Source organism: Lutra lutra, chromosome 9 (assembly GCF_902655055.1).
Source record: "Lutra lutra chromosome 9, mLutLut1.2, whole genome shotgun sequence".
NCBI lineage: Eukaryota > Metazoa > Chordata > Mammalia > Carnivora > Mustelidae > Lutra > Lutra lutra.
In genome coordinates, this window is record NC_062286.1 from 118,881,566 (window position 1) to 118,908,440 (window position 26,875).

At 44.6% G+C, this 26,875-nt stretch overlaps 1 protein-coding gene across 1 annotated transcript; it reads left to right on the plus strand.

The window, feature by feature from the left end:
• The first annotated feature begins 1,870 nt into the window (after positions 1-1,870).
• On the plus strand, positions 1,871-18,754 carry LOC125108176 (vomeromodulin-like). The gene is made up of 15 exons (XM_047743616.1): positions 1,871-1,925; positions 3,870-4,149; positions 6,983-7,466; positions 7,793-7,894; positions 9,834-9,989; positions 11,073-11,163; positions 11,497-11,554; positions 12,267-12,337; positions 12,711-12,857; positions 13,684-13,806; positions 14,131-14,198; positions 14,661-14,691; positions 16,254-16,314; positions 17,054-17,133; positions 18,405-18,754. The coding sequence occupies exons 2-15, from the start codon at positions 3,885-3,887 to the stop codon at positions 18,426-18,428; spliced, it is 1,761 nt and encodes a 586-aa protein (XP_047599572.1). The 5' UTR covers positions 1,871-1,925; positions 3,870-3,884; the 3' UTR covers positions 18,429-18,754.
• The last annotated feature ends 8,121 nt before the right edge of the window (positions 18,755-26,875 follow it).

Genomic DNA, 26,875 nt, shown 5'->3' on the forward strand with positions numbered 1-26,875 from the left:
GTGTGCAGGGACACAAGTTCCCTGAAGGAGGCCCCTGTGAGTTCCTGCTACCGGCCAAGATCTGAGATTGATTACACCAGAGAAGGAAACTGAGGCAGGAATGCTGGACATGACCGCTGAGTTCCAGGGCTAGAAAGACATAGACAGGCATATAAATGTGTGTGCAATATGTGTGTATGTCACTAAAGAAATACCTATGAAAGGTCAAAATCCTGATGGCTGTCAGTAGGACACGCACAGCTCAGCCAGACCTATGGAGACATCTTCTCACAGAGGCCATTAAGAATTGGCACCTGCCTTATCATCGGCACCTCTGATCTCAGCCAAGCCTTGGCCAGCCCTGAAAGGGTCCTCTCTTTCAAGAGTCAGCAGGTGAAATCACTTAGGGCTTGGGAACAAGCAGGTCCTTTTACCCAGTGTGATAAGCCACCCTGAGTGAAACGGCTTCCCATAAATCCTGGATTAGCAGAATTCAATGGCTGCCCCACCTCCTAAATCTAAAGGAGAGAAAGACAAAGAACTGGGAGGCCTCAAGGGCCACTAGAGGCTACATCCGGGATGTGCCCTTTCCCAACATCTGAAGTTGGATTCATTCTTCGGGTCCAGAGAACCACTTGGAGGTACCAAATTCAAAGGCCACATCCACCAACAGCTGTCACAAATTATGCCTAAAAGATGACTCCATGTCCTTCAGATGTCCAAGAAAAATAACACCAAGACAGTTGGGTTTTGTCTTCTACTTATCATCATCTATAAAACTCTAAGTTCTGCCCTTTGAGAAAAGGTCAAATGTCATTCGTTTTATGCATCCGACATTTCAGCAAAACCCAAAATGGGACATTTGGCAAATGGAGCTATCGTTGAGGTTCACAGCATGAGAACCCCCATGGGGCTGAAGAGAGCCCTGCAGCAAACATGTGGAGCCTGCTTGAGGGCAGGGATCCGGGCTAACTCCCCAGCCTCAGGTGGGCAGGAGCAGGCATTAACCAACCCCTTAGTCAACATCATCTCTCTCTCTCTCCCAGACTCTTGCACTGATCATACAGGATGTACAAAATCACAAAATTTCGAGTGGTAGGAACCTAACAGGTGACTAGGCCCTTCTCTAAAATGGAGGAGGAGCCAGAGGCCCAGTGAACAGGCTCTAGAGTTTTAGGGGTCATTAAATGAGGTAACAGAGGAGAAAAACCCTAGAATTCTTGAATACAAATGAGCACCACACCAGGCTACAGACTCTGTTCAAGTTTTATCCCAAGTGCAATTAGGGAAAGGAAAGAGGGCTGAGCAAATTCTAGAACTCCTATGCTTAAAATTCCCCAGGCACACATGCATATTCTCAGCGGATGCAAACACTGTGTATGTTCCCATCCTGCATCCAGAGCTTCCTTCTTATCTCATACATCCGATATAAAAAAGTCACTTGACAGGAAGGCTGTCTCTAAACACTCTGTCCCTCACATCCCCACCCTAGCACTGGTCACTGCTGAGTGCTGACCACGGTGAGGGCATGGTCCCAACACCAGAACAGGTGTCCCACTGGGCTGGCACCTGGCACCCTTACACGGCCTTCCCCTCTGCCATGCACCCAGCACCCCCCCAGCTAGAAGATAACAGGCCTGTGAAGGTTTAAAATAAGGAAAGGACAGATACCTGGCCTGTTCCAAGCACCCTGAACATCCCTGAGAAAGACACCGGCAAATGTCGCAGCCATTAGCAGGTGCTTATCTTGGCAGTCAGCCTGTATCACGCCACCCTTATCAACACATTTGGATCATGTCCCTTCATGTCTGACAACTTCTGTGAGAGACACAGGACTATAAAATGAGATACAGCTTTGCTTCTGACAGTTCACAAGCAAGAGAAAGAGGAGAGACAGCTTCCAGAAACGTCCACCTATCAACAGAGACCCATCAACACTGGCTAAGGTAAGAACTTGCTAAATCAAAATTCACGAAAGTAAAGGTCAAAACTCTGAGGCTGGAACAAGTATAAGGCAGCTTAGCAGAGGATTGATACCTAGGGTTTTGTGTTGATCATCTCCTTAGCAAAGCCCCTTCCCTACTGAAATGCACAGCACTCTGCCTAGCATGGTAGATGTTAACAATTGCCTGGTAGGCAACTGCTTTTTAAAATGGGGCATCTTTTGGGGCACCTGGCTGGCTCAGTCGGTAGAGCATGTGACTCTTGATTTCAGGATCGTGAGTTCGAGCCCCCCATTGGGCGTAGAGATTACTTAAATAAGTTTTTAAAAATTAATTAAAATAAAATCTTTTTTTTTTTTTAAATGGGGGATCTTTCCTGGGATTCTTGAATGATGCCATTCAAAACAATGTCTTTACAATTGTGCCACAAATTCAGTCACAGGCAGAGAATTTTATTATTTCTCCATCACAGGACACCTACATGTTGCCTTAGACACCAAATTCCAATTTCTCACAGATGAAGGTAAAATGAGAAAAATAATGACAAAGTAATGAGCTTTTTCCTAAAGTCTAACAAATTCAATGTGAAAGATGTCACTGACTTCCCATTATGTCTTTCCCATCATTTGGGCAATAGCAGTTCTTCTCGGTCTTGGTAAATGGCTGGCAGTTTGATTTGGGCAATGCCTAGGCATGGCGAGGGCACAGGTCAATGAGCCTGAGCTTTTTTTTTTTTTTTTTTTTTGAGATTTTATTCACTCATTTATTTGAGAGAGAGAAAGAGAGCACCAGCAGGGGGAAGGTCAGAGGGAGAGGGAGAAGCAGGCTCCCCACTGAAGACCGTGGGATCATGACCTGAGCAGAAGGCAGACACTTAACCAACTGAGCCACCCAGGCGCCCTGTTGAGCCTAATCTTATTAAACCTGACAAGGTAAGAAAATGCAAGCAGACAGGAACTCCAGAGTCTACTGGTTTCGCTGAGGGAAAATACCCTAAGACACGAATCTCCCTACTACCTTAACATGAGAGGAAGCCTTGAGAGAATCGTTGTAAGGGAGGAATGTGATGGCCAGGAAGGGAAGCTACCCTTGAGTCACACACCTGAGCTCAGAGTCAAACAGGGATTTTCTGCTGCATAGACCCAGCTTTCTGTCTTCTTGCTGAGGCTAAGTCTCCTCAGCTGGAAATGGGGTAGTAAGTATTATCTAGTTCCTGGATTTGCTGTGAGGATTACATAAGATGTTGGGGACCAAGGGCTTAGCATACTGATCAGTACCTACACTGACCAGTACTCCATAAGTAGATATGTATGGACACATCCCAATAAAGAGAGGGAAAGTCAAGTCTTACCAGTTTACACATCCACAACAGCTATGGCTGCTCATCCCTGGCCAAAAATAAAAAGAAGCCACATGCTCTGTGGTTAATACGCCCATCCAGTTCCCTGCAATAGAAGAAGTGACAGAAAGTGGGTAAATGTGCTAACTCCATCATCAATCCACACCCAGAGAAGTCTCCTTTGTGCCAGCCAACACAACAGTGAGGACGGTCCAATGCCACCATCAGACCATGCCTGTGCTCTCCGAGAACACGGGAACAGGCTTTAAAAAGATGAGAGAAGGCCTGACATGGTCATGCTGACATAAAGGTAGCTCTAGCCTCTGCACCCTGAGATGAAATGCCAGGACAGACCAATGACCAAAGGGGTAGATGGTGCCAAGCCTGGAACTGATTGATTGGGTGATTTAGTCCTGATTGAGCAAAACTACCAGCTGGAGGCTGGCCAGTGGGCTCAGGTGAGAACATTGCCTACTCTGTACCACAAGGTTCACCACTGGTAAAATGAGGATATATCCTCCTTCTCAGGGTTGTGTAGACAGTTTAGACCAACTGATGTCCATTTACTCTGACAAAGACTCTGTGTCTGACAAAGCTCTCTTTTGCAGGTATCAGTTGCCAAGATGCTGACCCTCTGGGCCCTGGTCATCACATTGACCGTCCAGGCAGGAGCACTTGACCTGCAGACTCCGTCTTTACTGCTGGGAAATCTTCCGGTCGATCAAGTAGCCACTGAGGCTTTCAGAAAAGGCCCTCTCGATCTAACTGGAAGACTGCTCCGTACTTCCCAGAGAGCCCCTCCATTTAGAAAACATCAAGCTAGGACCCTAGGAGGCAGGTGTCTATCCTCGGCCAAGTACTTACTGTCTCAAAGCAACCTCAAAGAATGTAAGTAAAAATTGTTTCACCTGCATATCTTTGATTTTCCACCCCCTCCCACAAACTTCTCATTTCTAAGCCCAAAAGCTAATTATACCTTCAATAAGGAGAATGCATCAGTATCGCCTTGGGAGCTTGTTAACGAAACAACTGCCTGGGCTCCACTTCCAGACACTGTGGTAGAACGGTACTGCAGTGGGCCTGAAAACCTGGTTTTCTAATAAGCTCCAAGTTGATTTTGAAGCGCTTGTCTGTAGTCCACACATGGGAAAGGACTGGCCGAAGCAACCCTGGAGAAGGGAACTCTTGGATCCAGCCAAATGTCTGGTTACCTGCCTTTTATGGGACCTTCATCGCCTGGACACTGCCAGGAGCTCCCACAGCTGCTCAGGGCTGCGCTCTACAGCTCATCTCCAACACCCCCACGTGCTTAGAACATCAACCTGGCTGACAAGGAGGCAGGAAATGGGAAATCCAGGTCCACTACCAAACCCGCTGACCAGATTTGCTCTCTCCAAGCTCCCTTCTCACACCCTTGCTAAGTCTCAGCCTCCCCCTCAAAGATGTGGCATTCTGTCCTCCAGCAATCTCCTAGGGTCAGAGAGCAGAGGAGCTCAGGAATTCCAAGGCTTGGCGAAGAAGTGACTCTTTTTGGAAACCAAGAAAGGAGTAGGACTCATCAGCAAATGAAGGCCAGGAGGAGAGCCCATAAGGCAACCCGTGATGGCCTTTTGCAGCTCTGGCCTCTGCAGCCAGCCTTCCAGGATGACAGGACAGGGTGACATAGGGGAATTAGTGCCTGCCTAATGATCACAGTGCCTAGCCCACAAGCTCACACATCCACTGCTTTGCCTCTTCAGGAACATTTCCTCCTCTCTGCCTACCCTCATCCTGCCTTATGACAAAATCCTTGAAATATATAGAAAAGTTTCAACAGTGGTAAAAATAACAGTTGTGGGGGCACCTGGGTGGCTCAGTCGGTTAAGCGTCCAACTCTTAATTTCAGCTCAGGTCATGATCTCAGAGTTGCGAGATCGAGTCCCATGTCAGCTCCTTGCTCAGTGCTGAGTCTGCTTCAGATTCTCCTCCCGCTCCATCTGCCCCTCCCCCTCCTCATGCCCTCTCTCTCAAATAATATATATCTTATTATATGTCATATTATATATAATATATATCAAATAAATAAATCTTTAAAAATAAAAATTAAAAAATAATAGTTGTGTACCCAACAAACAGTGATTGGTGGTGCTGGTTGTTAATTTCATTGTCAGACATCAAAAACCATAAACGATATATACAACAAATACTCTTGTAGACACAACTGAGATTAAGGAATAAAACCCAGCCATAGGGCTGAAGGCCCCAGGGCTCCTGCAGGGCTGCAGGGTGGCCTCCCTCCCTTCCTCCCCTTCTCCTCCCACCTCTGGAGGAGACCTCTGGCCTGATTATTTTTCCCTTGCTATTTCTCTATATGTTGTGGTAAGTGGCTATTTCTTCTTAATATTAAGAACTGCACTACATGTTATAAAGTTTCCCAAAAGGTAACCTGCTTGCAGTGTCTCAATCTTGTTTCTGAGGTCATTCATCCATGTTTAATGAGAAAGACTTTCCATTCACTTTCACCATGGTATTCTACTAGATGAATCTTCGATAATGTGCATCTATTTAATTTCCATTTTGTGTAATTCTCCGCTACTCCAAACAACACTGACCTGAACACCCTTGTGCGGGTCTTGTGGTGTTCGTGGGAAATTCTCTGCACATCCACATCAACCTCCACAGGCAAGGGCTCTGCAGAGTGTGGAGGACCACGCATGGGAGGCAGCAGCAAGGCTCCCAAAAGCCAAGGCTCATCAGCTCAACAGGGCTGGTACCCGTGAACTTCTTCCTGCTACTCTGTTGTACTTTGGTCCAATTAACTTGTTTGCTGAGGTAGGTAAGGTTCATCACCACCCAGATGCAACAGTTCCCCTTCTGAGTTTCTTACTCAGGCCACTGAGAACAGTATGACAGGGTAGGACTCCCATGACTTCCCGGCTCTCCAAGCTGGCTCTTGACCCTTTCTCCTTCCCCACCATCTTCTGGGAGTCCACGTCCCCTTGCCCTGCTTACCTCCAGCGTGGACACAAAGAAATGGTGAGCACCTCCTCCACCCTAATGATAACAATGCTGCAGAAGGATCAGCGCTGATGCAGGTGTCCTCTTAGTGTGGGCAATTTGTCAAAGGTGGCAAGACCTCTCAATGACCCACGAGGAGGAAATGAGGCCTGGAGAAGAGACTTGCACAGAATCACACAGATGGAGACAGAAGAGTCCAGATCTATCAGCACCACCACTTCTGCACTAGCCACCTCAACCCTACTCTGCACTTAAAATCGGCTTAACTCCTTAGTCCTGTCCCCAGCAGCCCATGCTGCAGGCTCTATCATGCATTCTGGACAGGTGCAGAGACTGGGGCTCAGGAAAGAGAAGACCCTGCTTTGGGCCATTTGGACTTCTAGGAACAGAGTCTAGACCTTACAAACTCAGGGCTACTGGGCTCAAAAACTAAACTAAGTCCTTCCATGCCATGCCCAGCCTGCTTTAGAGTAACATACTCAACACCAGGCTGGCCTCAGGTAGGTGCTAATAAATGTTAACTCTTAACAGAAGACAGGTTATCTCTGCAACGGCAGGATGTCCTGTGGGGGGCAGGGGCAGGGATGGATTTATCCAGAAGGCATGACATATAGGACCTATGGGCCTCACAATTCAGAGGTGCTGGTTTTCCAGCTGGGAAGTTTCCTCTGGCTGAATCAGTTGCACAGCCAACAGCAGGATCATGTCTCTTGACCCATTTCAGATATGAACACCGTCCTGCCCCCAAAGATCCAGAAGAAGCTGATGTGTGAGAAGGTACTTCTGTCTGGCACAATTGGAAAAGTGCTATCCACGGTGTCTAACTCCGAACTACTGTCTATATTAAACAACAATGCAGTCCTCAGCTTACCTGGAGGCGATGCTCTTGGTGGCATCCTGAGCAAAGGAAGTGGTGGCCTGACCTCACAGCTCCCACTGCCATCACTCTCAAAGGTCACTGACGCCTTCAGGATCCCAGGGGATCTGGGCAGCCTACTACCCACTGGTGCAGAGAAGAATCCTGCAAAAGGACTCGTCGACACCCTTGGTGTTGCAAATCTCCTCCTGCCCCTGAATGATGTGGGTGAACAAGCCGGCAAGCTCACAGAATCCACCCAGGACATGCTGAACAATGCACTGCCAGCAGGCGTGGGAGATGCAGTCACAGGCCTGCTGGGAAATATTAACATAGAAGACCTCTTGATAGGGTAAGTGATTCCTTAATCCTAAGGTCTGGCACAAGAAGAAAGCTGCTGTTTGGGGACACTGAAGTTCAACCTCCAGCAACCTCATGGAAAGGGACAACCACATTTTCATGAAGCAACATTCTAGTTCTATGCTGAAAGGGTGCCCTTTCATTGGGAAATATGTTCATGATTTCTTGAGCTTAAAGAGCAGCGTGGGGAAGAGGGCTAGGGAGTCCCAGAGATGGATGGGTTGGTAAGTTGTTAACTGGCTGCTTCGAGGGTATTTCTCCTGCTGCCCAGGCTGATTTCTGGAGCCAGGACTGACCCATGATATTGTCACTTTGCAGATTAAATGTTCAAGCCGTGACTGTGGAAAACATGACATCAACCATGACAGGTGGTGGGATCCTTGTCCAAGCCACAACTACTGCCATCATAGGTGGAAAAGGGTGAGTATGTTTTCAAAGCAGTCAACTGGGACAGCACAGACTAGAGACTTAAGATCCAGGGTCCTAGGGTCAGGCAGAGACAACACAGAATAAGGTAGGATGCTTGAGGATGGGATAAATTGGACACCAGGCACAGCTGTCTCTCTCCTCTGCCCCAAAGGACCAAAGCAGGAGAATGACCCCATGGAGCCCCATCCTCAAATAGTGTAAGCACAGCCAGAAATCCAGATTTCCATGTGAAATCTGCACAATTTTATACATGGGCAATGAAGAGAGAAACCTCAGAGAATGACATGTACACTGGTATTATGACTCCAAATAATCTGGAATCTCCGAGGAGAATCAGCGCACTCCACAAACACCACAGTCTGAGGCAGTAATGGGGGACGGAGAGGACTCATCCACCTAGTGGGTACTTAATACACAGCTCCCTACCAGATGTCATGCTGGGCACATAAGGAGCACTAATGTCGGTCCCTGGCCTCATCGAGCATCAGCATGTGGGGAGAAACAGGTTAACAGTGCAAGCCCAAGGCACACAAGAAGACATGAGAGGGAAAGGCAATCCACACTGGGGAGAAGGCTTCTTGGACTAACACACACAGCACTAAAAACTGAGTAAGCTCCAGCCAGGCACTCAGCTGAGGCACTCTGAACTCCCTGAACCCTTCTGACGACCTCGTCAAAAAAGCAGTCCTATTTCTGGACTAGGGAACCAGTACAAAGTCAGTTACAAACCTTGCTCAAAGTCACGCAGCTGACAGAGTTGAACCTAGGCATTGTGTCTTCAGAACCCACATTTGTAACTAGTACAGTTAGCAGTATCAGGGAGAACTATTTGTCTTCTCCAGAACATCCGGCGTTAATGAGACCTGTGGCTCTGGTAAATGGTGGGTTTTTCTTATGCTGTCACCTACGCAACAGACAGCTGGGGATGCTGGGCACAGAAGCGTAGACTATAATGGGCATCTTGTTACACGCAGGCCTGGGGACACCAACAAAAGACTTCTTGAAGGCTGGTGAGGAGAGTGACTTTATCAGTGTTTACTGAATGCCTCCTGTCACCTTTGCGAGGTGGGGATCCTGGTGATCGGGCCCATGTGATGGGGGGACTACCGACTGATGATCAGTAGACGTCTTTATTTCTTACGATCACTTCTTTTATACCTTCCACAAGATCCAACTACAAACAGGATATAGATTTATGTGCAAGGCACGGGCTACATGTGAGATGTGATTTACATGTAGGCAATCAAGTGAAACAAGTGAAAAACAATGATTATCTCTTAGCTTTAAATGACAATATCTCTTAGCTTTTTTTTTAAATTTTTTTTTTAAGATTTTATTTATTTATTTGACAGACAGAGATTACAAGTAGGCAGAGAGGCAGGCAGAGAGAAAGGAGGAAGCAGGCTCCCCGCTAAGCAGAGAGCCCGATGTGGGGCTCGATCCCAGGACGCTGAGATCATGACCTGAGCCAAAGGCAGAGGCTTTAACCCACTGAGCCACCCAGGCGCCCCAGACACTATCTCTTAGCTTTAAATGACAGGAGCAAGTTAAGGATTCTCCACACTTATCAGATCTATCTTAAAGGAGGACCTGAAAACACCCCAGAGATCCTCCCATGTTTATTCTGGGCATTGACCCAGGAAGACTCTTGCCCTCCATCTCCTGGAGTTTTCTCACAGGATTCGACAGGACCCCAGTCACAATGGCGAGGATCTGGGTTGTGTTCCAACAACCTCCCATGAGCCAAGCTCTGAATCCTGTGTAGAGGAGGAAGGCCAACCTTGAGGCATCCTCACTGGAAAGCACCAAACTTTCCCTCTCTCAATTAATCTAGACAAACACACAAGGCTGACTCCCCAAATGCCTATTGGTTGGCCTAAGGGACATCCTGGAGCCAAGTCTGGTTTCACCTGCATCTTGCTCTCCACAGCCTAGCAGGACCTGTAGTCAGCATACTGGGATATCAAGTACATGGGGAAGTAACCCTGAAAATTGGTCTTTCCACGAACAACACCCAGTGTGTCAACCTCCAAGTCCAGGACAAGGACATCAAGGTCAACAAAGTGTCTCTTCAGATAGTGGAAATGTACGTAAGACCATTTTTCTCATTTTCTAGATCAGTGTGTGCCAGAATGTCCCCACTAATGCCACCCTTAGAGATGAATTTGGCCAATCCAATGGTGTGAATGGTCTGTAAATGGAGGCTCAGAGAGGGGTCTCTGTTTGGGAACAGCCCACTGTTTGAAAACTGTCTTCTCTTACTCTGCCTGTACTATGCTAGACATACTCTTTGTATTTTGTTCCTTTTGCATAAGCAATACATCTACTTAGATTAAAATTCAAAAGATACGAAAAGCCATGTGAAAAGTCTTCCTCCCACCCATTGATGCCAACTGGCTAATTATCCTTCTTGGAAAGAACCAATGAATCTAGTCTCTTCTGCTGGCTTTCAGCAATGTTGTATGTGTGCAGCTGCGTGTATGTGTACACACACTAAAAGGGGCAGATATTTTATACACCTTTCTGGACTCTGGATTGTTTCACTTAAAAAAAGAACTTGGAATCTGTTGCATTCATATATAGCTTCTTCATTTTTTTACGGCCTAGCATTCCATTATGAAGAGGCATGCGATTTAACAGTCCTTTATTAAAGAAGTATTGTATTTTTCAGTTATTAACTTTTGTATCCAACTCCAACTAGTAAGGTCCCAGACAAGTCTGTTCACTTTTTTTTTTCTTTTTATTTATTTATTTGAGAGACAGAGAGAGAGCATGAGAGGGGAAGTCAGAGGGAGAAGCAGACTCCCCATGGAGCTGGGAGCCCGATGTGGGACTCGATCCCAGGACTCCGGGATCACGACCTGAGCCGAAGGCAGTTGCTTAACCAACTGAGCCACCCAGGCGCCCCGTCTGTTCACTTTCAATGGGTATCTGAAGGATAAATCCCTCTGCATGGGATTGCTGGGTCAGATGTCAGGCATCGGCAGTCTTCGCAGGTATCGCTGCATCTTCCTTAATGACTGAAACTGTAGACAAAAGGACTCAGGTGCTTGCACAAATTAGGAAGCAGGACATCAAGCAGCTGTTTCATCGGTAGATGGGTTTTTTCCCAATGTCTGGGCAAAATCTAGAAATGCAAAAATCACATGGTTCTCCACATCTTTCCCAGGCTCACAGGTACTTTGTCAGGGACCATCCCTGTGCCTCTACCTTTGGACAACATCATTTCTCAATTGTTGACAGTCGCCATGGAAGAAAATGTAAGTCCTAAGAAAGAGGAAAGCACCACCTCAGAGGGCTAGGTCACTGGGAGAAAGACAGGGAGGAGCCCTTTCCTTGGATGTAGCCTGATGTGGGAGAGACTCAAGAAGGAAATAATCAGTCAGGCCTTCTGGCCCCAAAGACCCAGCAGCAGGACAGGATAATGCCTCTGGCTGGGAGAGGGAGAGGATGAGTTCTGTCAAAGAGAAGTCCAAGAAATAGGACTGGAAGAAGGGAAGGAGAACGGGGAGAAGGGGGAGAGGAGCTGGGATGAGGAGGAGAACAGGCCTGCTGCACTTCCTTGGCAAGGCTAACTGGTGGTAATTTCACAGTTTCAAGAATCAGAATCGTGTGACATTGAGTTCAGTGATTTCAACGAATGCAAGAACTGTGAGTACAAATTCCAGACCTTCCTGAGGCTCATGGGTCAATGGAGGGCTCCTCTGGGATCCCACCAGATGACAGAGCAGAGAGTATGGGGCTGTGAGCTACAATACCACGTACCTCCAAGCATTCAAACCTCTGCACCCTCATGGCAGAAAATGTGGCAACCTACAGGCTTCTCTGAATCACTGTGACTCATTCTCTAGGATAGAGCTGGGTAGAGACCCTTAGAAGTCTCTTTGTTAACCCTACCACCCAAGTGGTTTGCAAAGTGCACATGTGTATAGAGTTGGAGCAAGGAGCATTCCCAGTCCTCACTCCAGGGAAGCTGAGAAGCAAAAATTCCCTCCAATGTCCCCATATATATCTGGGAGACAGGAATGAGAGGACATAGTGGGACAGTGGCTGCCAAGACAGTCAAAGCAGGAAACTAGTAACATTTTCCAAGTCCCAGAGTAGATGAAACTGGGGCCTGGGCAACAAGCCTTTTCCTCTCACTTGAGGTTTTGGCACAACAAGAATAGGGCCAAGCCCTTGTGTTGTCTTCCTCCCTGAAGCCTCCTCCCAGAAATGTGGAAAAGCCAGTAGGGTACCAGCTTTCTGCCTGGGAGCAAGAAAGCAAGAGGTGTCCACACTGATCCCCCACCTGGAGGGCGGGGCCACCAAGAGCCCAGGGGTGGCAGGGGTCTCTCTATATACTCTTTCCTCTCACCTGCAGCTACTGGCTTGTTCAAGTACGAAGTTAAAAGCTCCAGGATTTCCACACGAGGTCTTTCTATCTCCTACTGTGTAAGTGTTCTTTATGCTTACAACAGAGACATCCCTGAACTCATGAAATATATGCTACTTAAAGAACCCTTAAATAGGGGAATCCACCTGAAAAGTGAGGTTCTATGGCTTCTCTTAGACAATCAAAAGCCTGGTGGGCCCAAGTTGGACTACATCAGAGCAGTGTTTCCTCCTTTATAAGAGGTTCCTACTCTCCAGTCTCCACAAACCCCACAAGTTCCCATAGGCCCCTAACACGGAGGCTGGGTAGGTCTACTGCTGTCATCATTCTCATCCACTGCAGTGCTCACAGGGGGCCACGTCACTCCTCGAAATCTCAGCCGGAATTGTTAGTCACACATGATGACACAGACTTCTGCCTTTCTTTCTCTAGGCTAAAGCCCTCTTTAGCAGTGGTACAGTCCCTGTGCCTGGAGGTCCCCTGCCACCAGATCCCAAAAATGCCAACATTTCCTTAACTCTGTCTTCTAAGTTTTTCAAAGTAATTGTCACTCAAAGTGCCAAGCAGAGCTCTGTCAAGGTAAGCACCATCTACATGGCCCCTGGCACCATTCTCCTCTTTGTGTAAACCTAGTCTGTCAAACCCTGAAAGAAGGTAAAAAGGAAGTGGGTTCTAGAACATTCCTCCAGAGATAAATATGAGGAAATGCTGTGGGATGCAGATTTTCCCTTAACGATCATGTAAATGGATCTTTATTAACACTGACAGAGAGCAGGGACATGGAGAACAAAGGTTTTCTGAGTGCCTACTTTATGCCAAGGACAAAGCCAGGTGCCTTCTTTACATAATGAATGTCCTCGCATTGTCACAACAGTACTAGGAGGTTGGGGTTCTTATCCCCATTATTCAGAGAACCAAAGCCAGAGAAGTCATTGACCCACAGCCACGGTATGAACTAGGGAGTGGGTTTATCCACATGGGAGGTAGTCATTTGCTTCTGGCCCCGAAAGTGAGAAGAGAGGCAGTAATAACAAGGATATGATAATCACTGAGTACTTTCTATGGGCCGGGCTCAGTTTCAGCAATGTACGTTGTTTCCTTAACAGTGTCCCAACATGATCAAGTACAGAGCGGTCACAAGAGCACAAAAAGAAATGGTTTTTTAAGTTGCTTGAAGGGTAACAGAGAAGCAAAATTTTACATGTTAAATGCCTTCCTGTCCTTCTGAGAAAGGAAATGACCTATAGGAAAATATCTGGAATTAGACCCACTAGGTGAGCAACTCGTACTAGAGGGCCAATAAATATTGAATAAATGAACTGAGTGATGCCCGAGTATCTCACTAGGCAACATTCTGCAGTCCTTCTTCCTCTCCATATTTTAAATGATGACTTCTTTACAACAGATGAATAACCTGGCTGCAAGCATCACCAAAATAGTCTACTCCTTCCAGTCAGGAAACCAAATCCAAGCCACCTACTGGGTCACTGTGGAAAAGGATGGTGATAGTTTTGCTACTGGGAAAAAAGTAAGTACTGAGTAACAAATCAGGATTGAGCTGAGAGGAGGAACTAACAGGAACGAAGGTTAAGAAAGAAGAGTGGCCTGGATGGTAAAGAGAGCTAACATCAAATCCCTGCAGGCCCAAGTGCCTGGGTGTCCCTAAGACAAGGGAGGCTGGTGGGCTCAGCCACCAGGGCAGAAGAGATAAATAGGTTGTCTCCTGAGACCAGGTAGTCTCCGTTCTTGTCCTTCCCTATGATCTTGCTGGTCATATCACAATGGGATACGTTTGCAGATTGGCCAGGTCAAGATATTATTTTTAACTCATGTTTGTTTTATATGAATGCAGACCTTGATCCTCTCCCATGACTGCAAGATTTTGAAAGACAAACTGATACCAGACATCAAGGTTAAGAGGTACTGTCTGTAACTACAAAATCCTGTCATTTGTCAGTATAGAAACAAATTATCAAGAGCACAACTGAGGGTGCCTGGGTGGCTCAGTGGGTTAAAGCCTCTGCCTTCGGCTCAGGTCATGATCCCAGGGTCCTGGGATAGAGCCCTGCATCGGGCTCTCAGCTCAGCGGGGAGCCTGCTTCCCCCTCTCTCTGCCTGCCTCTCTGCCTACTTGTGGTCTCTGTCAAATAAATAAATAAAATCTTAAAAAAAAAAAACACTTTAAAAAAAAAAGAACACAACTGAAATCACATGCATAATTATAGGAAAATCAAAATGGAGCTTTACTCACCTTAAAATTCATTTCTCCTCTGTATCTGACATTTTATAAGTGGCTTTGAGAAGTGACTTAATACCTAAATTCTAGAATTGGTTAATATTTTTTATGTGAAAATAATTTTTCCTTGTACTGTTTCCTGACAGCTCTGAACACTCGGTGACACCCCCTGAGGCTGTAAGTGGATTCAATTTTCAAAATATCTATATGTGAGAAATTACTTTAGGGCCATATGCTCAGTGACACAAGGACTCTGGAAGGAAAAGGTCACACAGACTAGATCACACATGCAATGTGGAATGGCACTATAGGTTCCAAACCTAAGCCCTTTCTGGAGAGTTCTTAAAACTAGTTCCCAAAGCCCATTATTGGAGTCCCACATTCAGTCAGTGACTCCAGGAAGTCCTAAATCCACGCTTTTTTAGTGTCCTGGGTGATTCTGATATACAAGGAAGTTCTAGGGTCCATTAGAAGGATGAAAAGGTAATCTAGATTCTAATCTTGCATGGGATCATGGGGGCTGCTCAAAAATATACCCAGCCTCCCACAGCCTCACCCTTCCCATCAGTGGTTCTCAACCCATGTTCTACGGAATGAGCACATGGATCATCAGATGAGACCCTGGGAAGTGGGGAAATGGGGAAAGTGAGGGTAGGGCCCAGCGAGTGGGCTCCAGGAAATTCATAGGAAGTTCCCCAACCACACCCCCTTTAAGATACTTGGTCTTACACATGTTCATGCCATTATTCAACAAATGTTTAGTGAGCACCACTATGTGCCCAGCCCTAGGATACAACAATGATGAGATCCCTGACTCCAAGAGTGACTCTCAAGTTTAAGTGGTAAGACAGAGACAAATTAAAATCATTAATGAATCAGGTAAATCTTGAAGAGTCAAGTAGCCATACACTGTAGAGGCATATACATTGGGCACCCAGAAGTGAACAACCTTATAGCTATGGGTGACTACAGGTGTTGTTCTTCTATGTCAGCCCTGAGATAAAGAGGAGTCAGTTGAGAGACAGACTCTGGGAGTGTCGCAAGCCCAGTGATCCTTCATCTCATCTTTACTGCTGGGCAGCTGTGTAGACATGCCAGGCTCTGTGCAGGGGACGGACTGTGGAAGGCACGGTCCCTAACCTTGTATAACTATCCACCTGACAGAAGACACAAGATTTATGCAGAAAGTTGTCGATTTAGCATGAAGATGAGAGTAGAGACCACCAACTAGGAGGCAGACAGTGAGTTCCCTGAGAAGATGATATCTGTACTTAGCCTTGAAGGAGGAGCGGTTTACTACTTTGGTACCCAAAGTGGGTACCAGGCAGAGGAAACAGGATGCATCAAAGGTAGGCATCACGGCATCATAGGCCTTTTGAAGAGGGGAAAGTTAAGTAGAATGTCAGCAGAGAGAAGCAAATTTGGGGAGATCCTAGAAGGGGATACAGAGGAGGCAGGCTCAGAAACAACCAGGCCTTCCCAATACTGAATTCAGCATCTGTCTTAAGAATATGCTGCACCGCTGTGACTACAGCACTGTCTGAAACATAATAGGAACCCAATAAACATTTGTTCAAAGAGCCACCTAAGGCATCAAAACCCCTAAGGCAGAAGAGGCCCAAGGGATTGACTGAGTTCCACCTCTCCACCTAGTCTTGTTCAGTAACAGACTTCCACTGAACCCACATGTCAGAGGCATCCAAGATACACTGAAAAAATGCTCTTCCCATCTCTTCCAGGAGGATGAGGTGCAAGATATAATGCCCGTGGTTCTGAAGAAATTTTTGTCTGCCGTTAACGGTATGTGGAATTAGTAATGTAAACACTTAGAAGAGTCATAAGGGACAAGACTGTGAAACCACACTGCAGAATGTACTCTGGCACTGAGCACAGTATCTTTCAATCACCATCCAGACTGAAAATCACTTCTTGTCTTCAGATAGGGACTTCAGAATCTTGAGATGCCAAAACATGAAAATTAAATCTAAATGCCTCTTCTATAGGTCCTAATGAAATCTTGCCCACTAGGGGGTTTTCAGGACCAACATCATCATACCACTGGACCTGGATCACCTAGTCACAGAGATGCTGGAGTTTGAGTCACTTGAGACTGAGATCATGAACTTCACAACCATCCAGAGATGATGGTACAGAATACCACCTGTACATACTTGTGATGAACTCTAGAGGGGTTCAAAATATTGCAAATAACACCAAAATAGTAGGGTCTTTTAGTCTTCTTAAGTTAGTGAAGGCAGACATGCCTACATGTCTCTTAATACTTATTCTCTGAACATAGAATACCCACCAGGTTTCCAGTTATTTCTGGGGTCATTTCTGATCCTTGCAAACTTACCCATACACACACACAAGACTAAGAGAGTCTATGTCTAGAACCTGTCCATTGAATGGGCATGGGAACAAGTTCTCCTAGAGCTGTACACTGACCAGAGATCCTGCCGGTTGACTGTGGCTAAAACAACCCAACGAGATCATTGTTCTTTTTCAACTCATATCATAAAATTCTTCTTTATTTTAGAACTGACAAGTATATGGAATGTGCCACCAGGAATAACCTCAAATCCTCTAACCAAAGCCAAGATTGAAGTACTTAAATCGGTAAGAGAGAAATATAAATATTTCCCTTTTGCACTAAGGCCTACTCTGTACTTCAAACTTCACAGGAATACGAATGGGGCCAGTGGGCCTCAGCCTCAGTCTGTTCCAGGCTGCCTTATCAGCTCCAACCAAACTCCCCACTCTTTCCTAGGTGGATTCATTGCCTACTGTCCCTTTAGTCACAGGTCCTAAAACTGAGACACTCTTGGTTATATGCAGGCAAATAATCTATCCATACCCATGAGGACTCTCATACTTTTCTGACTATGCCTCAGTCCCTTCTTTGGAAAGACTCCTACCACATATCCCTGACTTCCGTATGCTAGAGCCTTTCACTCTTTGCCACCCTGACTCTCATTTCCCTCCTTCTTCCCATCTATCTATCTAACCTTAAAACCAGAGAAAATTTCAAAAAGAACCTGCTTCCTAAGAAACAGGTAAAAGAATGGGATTTTTATTTAAATTTGTCACCAGAAAAACAGTAAATGATGAGAGTGGAACAAGAGAAGATATCTGAGAGAGCAAATAAGTTCAGAATCTCCATCACCCTTAGATGTTTCATTCTTGATAAACATGCTTATCAAGTATGTAACCCAACTGGGAAAATAACTTCTTTCATTTTGGCTCAAATCTCAGAAGTTGTATATTCATGTTTTTACTTAACCCACAAATTTCCCTGGATCTATGGCCAAATCAACTATCAGAGTATAGAGCAGAGTAAATCAGCATTTACCTCAGTGTTGGTTTTCTCCCTCCTGCTCTTACCTGCACCTGTACTCCATGGCTCTGAGTGGCCTTGGACATATCAGTTAGCCTCCCGAAGTCAGCCTTGAGTCAAGGGATTGGATTAGATGAACATCAACTGTGTTCCAGCTACAAATGATAGCCCAACCAGAACTGGCTTATGCAACAACGATAAAATTATAGGCAATGAACATCCAGGGATGAGACTAGCTTCAGCAGTGGCCTGATTCAGGGCCTAAATGATGATACCAGAATCCATCTCTTGGCTCTACTATTTCTAGGTGGGGTGTACTTTGGCTGTACATGGAGGTCTCTACCTACCAAGAGCTTCACTCTCCATATCTTTCTGGAATAGTTCAAACAACAATCACCCAGAAATAACCTCTGGGACTCCCATTAACCTGACTTGTTCCTTCCTTGAAGCAAGCACTGTGGGCGGGGGGATAGAGTGCACTGGCTAGCTCAGTCCATGCCTATAGTCAGCTTATGTATTTGAGTATAATTAGTTGTCTTTCATCTCCTCACAGAACGATCTTCAGGCAGCAAACTAAACCCAGCATACCTGATGCCAGAGAATTTTCCAGAATGAAAGCATTCTAAAACTTCTCTAAGAAATATTGAGCCAAGAACATCCTTATCATTAAAAAGCCAAGTAGAATAGTGTTCTGAACATGCCAACTATTCTTCGGAATCTCACCAACATTATCTTGAATTAACAAGTGCAACAAAAGCAAGAATCCAGCAATTTTTGGCATTCTGTAATCACTTCTTTAATAATTAACCTGTTTTCATGCAAAAAAAAAAAAAAAAAGACTCCTTTGTCTTCAATTCATAGAAACAGGAATTTCGTCTTGTGTTTATGACTAGTAAAAGCACTATTTACTAGGGACATAAAAACAATAGTATGAATGATGAGGCAACAAACCCAGGGTTAATTTATCTTGTGCACTACGGAACAATCTTGACAATGATTAAGACTTTTCAGGGCACCTGGGTGGCTCAACCGTTAAGTTTCTACCTTCAGCGAATGTCAGGATACCAGGGTCCTGGGTTTGAGCCCACATCAGACTCCCCACTCAGCAAGGAGCCTGTTTCTCCCTTACTCCCTCTGCCTGCCGCTCCCCCTATTTGTGCGCTCTCTCTGTCAAACAAATAAATAAAATCTTAAAAAAAAAAAAAGACTTTTCTACCCCTCTTTCCTTTCCTCTCCAATTCCAAGTGCTTTCTTTCTTTTTTTTTTTTTTAAAGATTTTATTTATTTATTTGACAAATCACAAGAAGGCAGACAGGCAGGCAAAGAGAGAATCAGGGGGAAGCAGGCTCCCAGCTGAGCAGAGAGCCTGATGTGGGGCTCGATCCCAGGACCCTGAGATCATGACCTGAGCCGAAGGCAGAGGCTTAACCCACTGAGCCACCCAGGTGCCCTCCAAGTGCTTTCTTTTTTGCCCTTAGCCCAATATGAAAATCACACAGGGGATAGAATCCAACCTCCTCCTAAACAATGAGGGGCAGAGTCCAAATGCTAAAAGGTGGTTGGAAAAGAGCACAGGAGAGCCTGGCAATTCCATGAATAGGGTACCAAATGATCTGGGTTCCAGCTTAGGAATTACAGGCCATGCCAAGTGGCCGGAGGAGGAAAGCTAAGCCAAGCAGTCAGGAGACCAACATATACAAAGAGCCCCAGAAAAGTATGCAAGAGGGATACTGAAAAACACAACTATGATCTCTACATCAGGCAAAGACTCTATGCCTTCCGCCCAATGTCTGTTCTGGAACCAAAAGAATTCATATTGTGGACACAAAGACCAGGTAGGGGAAGAAGAGCGAGATACTGGGCTTGTCTCACAGCAAGGGGCAGCACCCTATAAAATAAAGGCCAAATCACACTATTACCTTCAGCCTCTTGTCCAAATGTAGGTCTTAATTTCTCCCCAGGCCATACCTCCCATAGTCAATCCCAGCTCAGTAAATGGCAATACAATTCACTCAGGTTCCCTAGCCAGACCTGGAATCATTCTTGATTCCTCTCCTTCACCAACAGACCAAGTCCTTTTGATTCCACCTCAAGAACACCTCGCCCATCTGTTTGCTTCTCTCTCACCATGCCAGTCCAAGTCATCATCATCACTTACCAGGGCAACTGGTCCCCCTGCTTCTGCCCTTCCCACCTACCATCTAGTCTCTACCTGGCAGCCAGAGTGCTCTCAATAAAACACATGCTCCTACTTAAAAACCTTTCCATCACTGTGAGCATATGGAGAAATTGGAACCCTCATGCATTGCTAGTGGGAAAGTAAAAATGGTCCAGTCTCTGTGGAAAACAGATTGGCTGTCCCTCAGAAAGTTGAAACACAAAATTTACACATGACCCAGTAATTCCACTCCTCGGTATATGCCCACAAGAACTGAAAACAGGCATTCAAACAAACGCTGTACATGATTATTTGTAGCAGCACTGTTCACAACAGCCAAAACATCTGAACAACTCAACATTTAAGATGTTCAAATGTTCAACTATAAATGGATGAACACATGTGGTATGTACACACATACAGGCACACACGCAGATGCATGCACACACAAAGGAATATTCTTCAGCCATAAAAAGGAATGAGGTACTGATACATGCTACAATGCAGATCAACCTTGAAAAGATTATGCTCAGTGAACAAAGCCAAGCACAAAACATCACATATTGTAGGACTCGATATATATGAAATATTTAAAATGGGTAAATCCATAGAAACAGAATGCAAAATGGTAATTACCAGGAAGGCAGGGAGTAGCTAAGGAGCCTAACTGCTTAATGGGTATGGAGTTTTCTTCTGGAATGACAGAAGTATTTCAGAACTAGATAGAGGTGGTGGTTGCACAAAATTGTAAATATACTAAATGCCTCGCCTCCATTTAAAACAGAGACTTCTAAACAAACAGAGACTTCTAAACAGGGACTAAACAAAAGAGACTTCCAGGGAAGATGGCGGAGTAGGAGGACCTTGCCCTCACCTCATCCCACAGATACAACTAGGTAACACCCATCAGTGTAAACAACCCAGAAAATTACCTGAAGACTGGCAGAAAAGACTCTCCACAGGGAAATGTAGAGAAGAGGCCACACTGAGGAGAGCAAGAAGGAAAGAGAAATGGTGGGGAGCTAAATGGAACCACAGGGCTGACCATGGGAGGGAGCGATGCTGCAGGTACTGGGTACTGCGAGGGGAGAAAAACAGACCGTCACACCAGGCATCCCAGGCACAGGGAACCCACACAGGAAGACTGGGAAGACAAATCCCCGTTACATTTGGCTTTGAAAAGCATAAGGGCTGAATTTCACGAGTTCTTACCTTACCATCAGAGGTGCTTAACAGCTGGAACTTTAAAAATCAGCAGACTCAGCTCTAAGAGAGCTGAGAGAGCAATAAAAAATTAAAAATTGAAGCAAAAACCTTCCAGGGCACCTGGGTGATTCAGTCAGTTGAGTGTCCAACTCTTGGTTTCAGCTCAGGTCATGATCTCAGGGTGTGATCTCAGGGTTGTGGGATTGAGCCCCACATCAGCTCCCTGCTCAGCAGAAAGGCTGCCCTCACCCTCTTCCTCTATTCCTCTCCCTGCTCACTCGCTCACTCTCCCTAAAATAAATAAAATCTTAAAAAAGAAAAAACAAAAGCCTTCTAACCCACAGTAACAACAAACCACCCAGATGTTGGTTTCTATTATCATTCTCTACAAAAGTAATCAGGATCCCTTGGAGAAATGGCTAATTCTAGGACTAGAGAAAATATATAAAAGATGACCCTGAAGCATCTTATTAATTGCTGAAAGTAAGAAAGTACTCAAGGAAACCACAATGAGGGAAGTATGTCAAAGTTAAAGAACCAACTGAAAGGGCTGCAAAAGCTGAAAACAACAGGACCAACAGAATAAACAGAGTGGTACTGGATTATAACCCAAGTATAAAATAAACATCCAGCAGTCTATACTGATATAAACAAATTATTCAGCAGATAAATGAGAGGAGAACAGACACAGCCCCTGTGCAGAAAAAGCCTGATTTACATAGCTACTTCACCTTCATGGACATGGAGCAATACTTCCCACTGGCTAAGTCTCAGCGGCACAGTGACCTTTCTCCCAGGAGCACAGTATGGAAAGGGGGCGAAAGCAACTTTACAATCAAGAAAACTGACAAACACTACCTCAAGCCAGGTGATCAAGGGTAATATGAATAGTGATAAATAGTATTACATATGTACCCTTGCGATGTGATGAGAATGGTACTTTATTTCTGTAGTCTTCCTCCCCTAAACACGTAACTGCAGTCTGATCATGAGAAAAACAAGTGACAAAATCCAATTGAGGGGCACTCTACAAAGTATCTGACCAGTTCTCCTCAAAACTGTCAAGGTCGGGATGCCTGGGTGGCTCAGTTGGTTAAGTGTCTGCCTTCTGCTGCCTTCCGCTCAGGACATAATCCCAGGCTCCTGGGATCGAGCCCTGTGTGGGGCTCCTTGGTCAGAGGGTAGCCTGCTTCTCCCTCTACTTGCTCTGCCGGCAGCTCCCCCTGCTTGTGCTCTCTCTGACAAATAAAATCTTGAAAAAATAAAAAACTGTCAAGGTCATCAAAAACAAGGAAAATCTGAGAAATGGGCACAATCAAGAGGAGAAATTCACTTTTAGAACCAAAGACATGGGGTGCCTGGGTGGCTCAGTGGGTTGGGCCTCTGCCTTCAGCTCATGATCTCAGGCTCCTGGGATGAAGCCCCACATCGGGCTCTCTACTCAGCAGGGAGCCTGCTTCCCCCTCTCTCTGCCTGCCTCTCTGCCTACTTGTGATCTCTCTCTGTCAAATAAATAAATAAAATCTTAAAAAAAAAAAAAGAACCAAAGACATAAATAAGCTGAAAGTGAAGGAATGGAAAAAGGTATTTCATTCAGGGCGCCTGGGTGGCTCAGTGGGTTAAGCCGCTGCCTTCGGCTCGGGTCATGATCTCAGGGTCCTGGGATCAAGTCCCACATCGGGCTCTCTGCTCAGCAAGAAGCCTGCTTCCCTCTCTCTCTCTCTGCCTTCCTCTCCGTCTACTTGTGATCTCTGTCTGTCAAATAAATAAATAAAATCTTTAAAAAAAAAAAAAAAAAAAAGGTATTTCATTCAAATGGTAACCAAAACACAATTAAGGAAACTATACTAGTATTACACAAAATAAAATAAACTTTATTTTTGGGGCGCCTGGGTGGCTCAGTGGGTTAAGCCGCTGCCTTCGGCTCAGGTCATGATCCCAGGTCCTGGGTTCGAGCCCCGCATCGGGCTTTCTGCTCAGCAGGGAGCCTGCTTCCTCCTCTCTCTCTGCCTGCCTCTCTGCTTACTTGTGATTTCTCTCTGTCAAATAAATAAATAAAATCTTTAAAAAAAAAATAAAAAATAAACTTTATTTTTTAAAAAAGATTTTATTTATTCGTTTGTGAGAGAGAATGGGGTGGGGGAGGACGGGCAGAGGAGAGGGAGAAGCAGACCTCTTGCTGAGTGCAGAGCCCAAAACAGGGCTCGATCCCAGGATCCGATATCATGACCTGAGCTAAAGGCAGCCGCTTAATTGACTGAGGAACCCAGGAGCCCCCAGAAAATAAATTTAAAACAAAAACTGTTACGAGAGGGCTCCTGGGTGGCTCAGTGGGTTAAAGCCTCTGCCTTCAGGTCAGGTCATGATCCCAGGGTCCTGGGATGGAGCCCCACATTGGTCTCTCTGCTCAGTGGGGAGCCTGCTTCCCCTCTCCCTCTGCCTGCCTCTCTGCCTACTTGTGATCTCTGTCTGTCAAATAAATAAATAAAATCTTAAAAAAAAATTTTTTTTTAAAACTGTTACAAGAGACGAAGGATATTATATAATAATAAAAAGGCAATTTATTGACATGATAAAACAATTATAAATGTAGGTGCAATAAGCCCAGAAGTTATGTAGCAAACTCTGACAGAACTGAACGGAGAAATATATAATTCAATAGTAACAAACAGAGAGCACAACATCCTACTTTCAACAGTGGAAAGAATAATTACACAAAAGATAAACAAGAAAGTAGAACATTTGAAAAACACTATAAACCAACTAGACACAGCAAACATACAGAATCTACCACCAACAAGAAAATACATATTCTTCTCAAGTACACCTAGAACATTCTCTAGGAGAGACAGTATTTCAGATGACAAACAATTCCCAATAATCACGTACTTTAAAATGGTGAAATTACTGGGATTTGAATTACATTTCAATAAAAAGGGAAAAAGGGAGAATTCAGCCAAAGTGGCTACAGTAATATTAGACAATGTCGATTTTAAAGCAAAAAATATTACCAGGGAAAGGTGCGTGGCTGGTTCAGTCAGTGGAGCATGCAGCTCTTGACCTTGCGGTGATGAGTTCAAGCCCCTCACTGGGTGTAGAGATTACTTAAAAATAAAATCTTAGGGGTGCCTGGGTGGCTCAGTCGGTTAAATGTCTGTCTTTGGCTCAGGTCATGATCTCAGGGTCCTGGGATCGAGCCCCGCGTCAGGCTCCCTGCTCAGAGGTAGGCCTTCTCAGTTTGGAAGATACTTTACTGTCCCTCCTCCACCTTCTGAAAGTGCTGGCCTTCATAAAAAGGAACTAAATTAGGAGAAAGTGGTAGTAGGGAAACTGACCAATTATAGACACCTATTGTATTGTTTTAGTTATTTACCATATGTGTTTTACTTCTTCATACTTCGAATTTCAAATTTTAAAATTTTAAAAACAGTTTTTGAATAAAGAACTGAGGTGAAGAGCCATAACAAATATTTTCCTCAGCAGATGGACATTGAGAGCAGAAACCAATCTTCCCAGGCTAAACCAGCATCTGAGGAAGAGTTCCCAAAGGCTGCCATGCAGGTCAGTGGAAAGGTCTAAAGATCATGACCAGACACACAATAAAGGCTTCAGCATACCCTAATATACACAGTCTGTTTTAGAAGCAAAATCTTTCCATGATCACTCCCATCTGCTGAGACTCACTATTTCATAGTGCTATACTCTTCACAAGTTATAATCTCACTGAACTCCATATGAGATAAGCATTTTATTATCCTTATGTCACATGAGAAAACCAAGGCACATAAGAATAAAATAATTACTGAAGTTACTCTGATTCCAAATATTCTATGTTACCATCTTTTAGATTTTTTTTCATGATACCCACAGAATGACATAATGTTGGTAGTGAATGGTCCAAGAGTGACTTCTCAGAGCCTACTAGGAGGTAATGACATTTCAAAAACTCAAAGTGCTAACTGAATCAGTAATCAAAAAACTCCCAAAAAACAAAAGCGCAGGACCAGACGGCTTCACAGGTGAATCCTACCAAACATTTAAAGAAGAGTTAAGGGGTGTCTAGGTGACTCAACCAGTTAAGTGACTGCCTTCGGCTCAGATCATGATCCTAGAATGCCGGGGAAGAGGCCCACATCACCAGGGAGTCTGCTTCTCCCTCTCCCCCCACCACCCCTGCTCCTTTTCTCTCTCACTTGCTCACTTTCTCTCAAATAAATAAAAATAAAGAAGAGTTAATACCTATTCTCAAACTATTCCAAAAAAACAGAAAAGGAAGGAAAACTTCCAAATTCATTCCATGAGGCCAGCATTAGTACCCTGATACCAAAAACAGATAAAGGTACCATTAAAAAAGAGAGCTGCAGACCAATATTCTTAATGAACACAGATGTGAAAATTCTCAACAAAATACTAGCAAACTGAATTCAATAATACATTAAAAAAATCATTCACCACGATCAAGTGAGATTTATTCCTAGGTTGCCAGGATGGTTCCATATTCACAAATCAATCAACATGATACATCACATCAATAAAAGAAAGGATAAGAATCATACGATCATTTCAACAGATGCAGAAGAAGCATGTGATAAAGTACAACACCCATTCACGTTAAAAACCCTCAACATAATAAAGGCCACATATGAAAAACCCTCAGCGAGTATCACCCTCAATAGGGAAAAACTTAAGAGCTTTTCCCCTAAGGTCAGGATGTCCACTCTTACCACATTTATTCAACACAGTACTGGAAGTCCTAGCCACGGTAATCAGGCAACAAAAAGAAATAAAAGGCATCTAAATTGATAAGAAGTAAACTTTCACTATTTTTTTAATCCAAAATGTTTTATTTTTTTTCCTTAAATAGAGATAACCAGTAAACAATTTTCAGAACTTGAAAGTTTAAAAGCGTGCATATAAAAATGAGCATTATATACTTTTTATTGAATGTAGATTGACTGCAGTCTGCTAAGAAAAATGGGGTGTGGGAGCTGAAGAAAAAGGAAGTTGTCTTTTTTTTTTTTAAGGCTTGCTTGTGAAAGGAACAGTTGTAAAAACAAAATTGCTTGAAGCAGGGTCAGCTTTGTGCTTCAGTTTGACTGCTTCTCTATAAACTTTCACTATTTGCAGAAGACATGGTACTCTATACAGAAAACCCTAAAGACTCCATCAAAAAACTGGTAGAATTGGGGCGCCTGGGTGGCTCAGTGGGTTAAAGCCTCTGCCTTCGGCTCAGGTCATGATCTCAGGGTCCTGGGATCGAGCCCCACATCGGGCTCTCTGCTCAGCGGGGAGCCTGCTTCCTCATATCTCTCTTCCTGCCTCTCTACTTGTAATCTCTATCAATTAAATAAATAAAAAAAAAAATCTTAAAAAAAAAAACTGGTAGAAGTGATAAACAGATTCAGTAAAGTCGCAAGACACAAAAATCGATGTACAGAAATCTGTTGCATTTCTATAAACCAATAATGAAGCAGCAGAAAGAGAAATTAAGGAACCAATCCCATTTACAAATGCACCAAAAATAATAAGATACCTAGGAATAAACGTAACCAGAGGTAAAAGACCTATACTCTAAAATCTATAAAATGCTGATGGGAGAAACTGAAGGTGACACAAAGAAATGAAAAGACATTCCATGCTCATGGATTAGAAGAACAAGT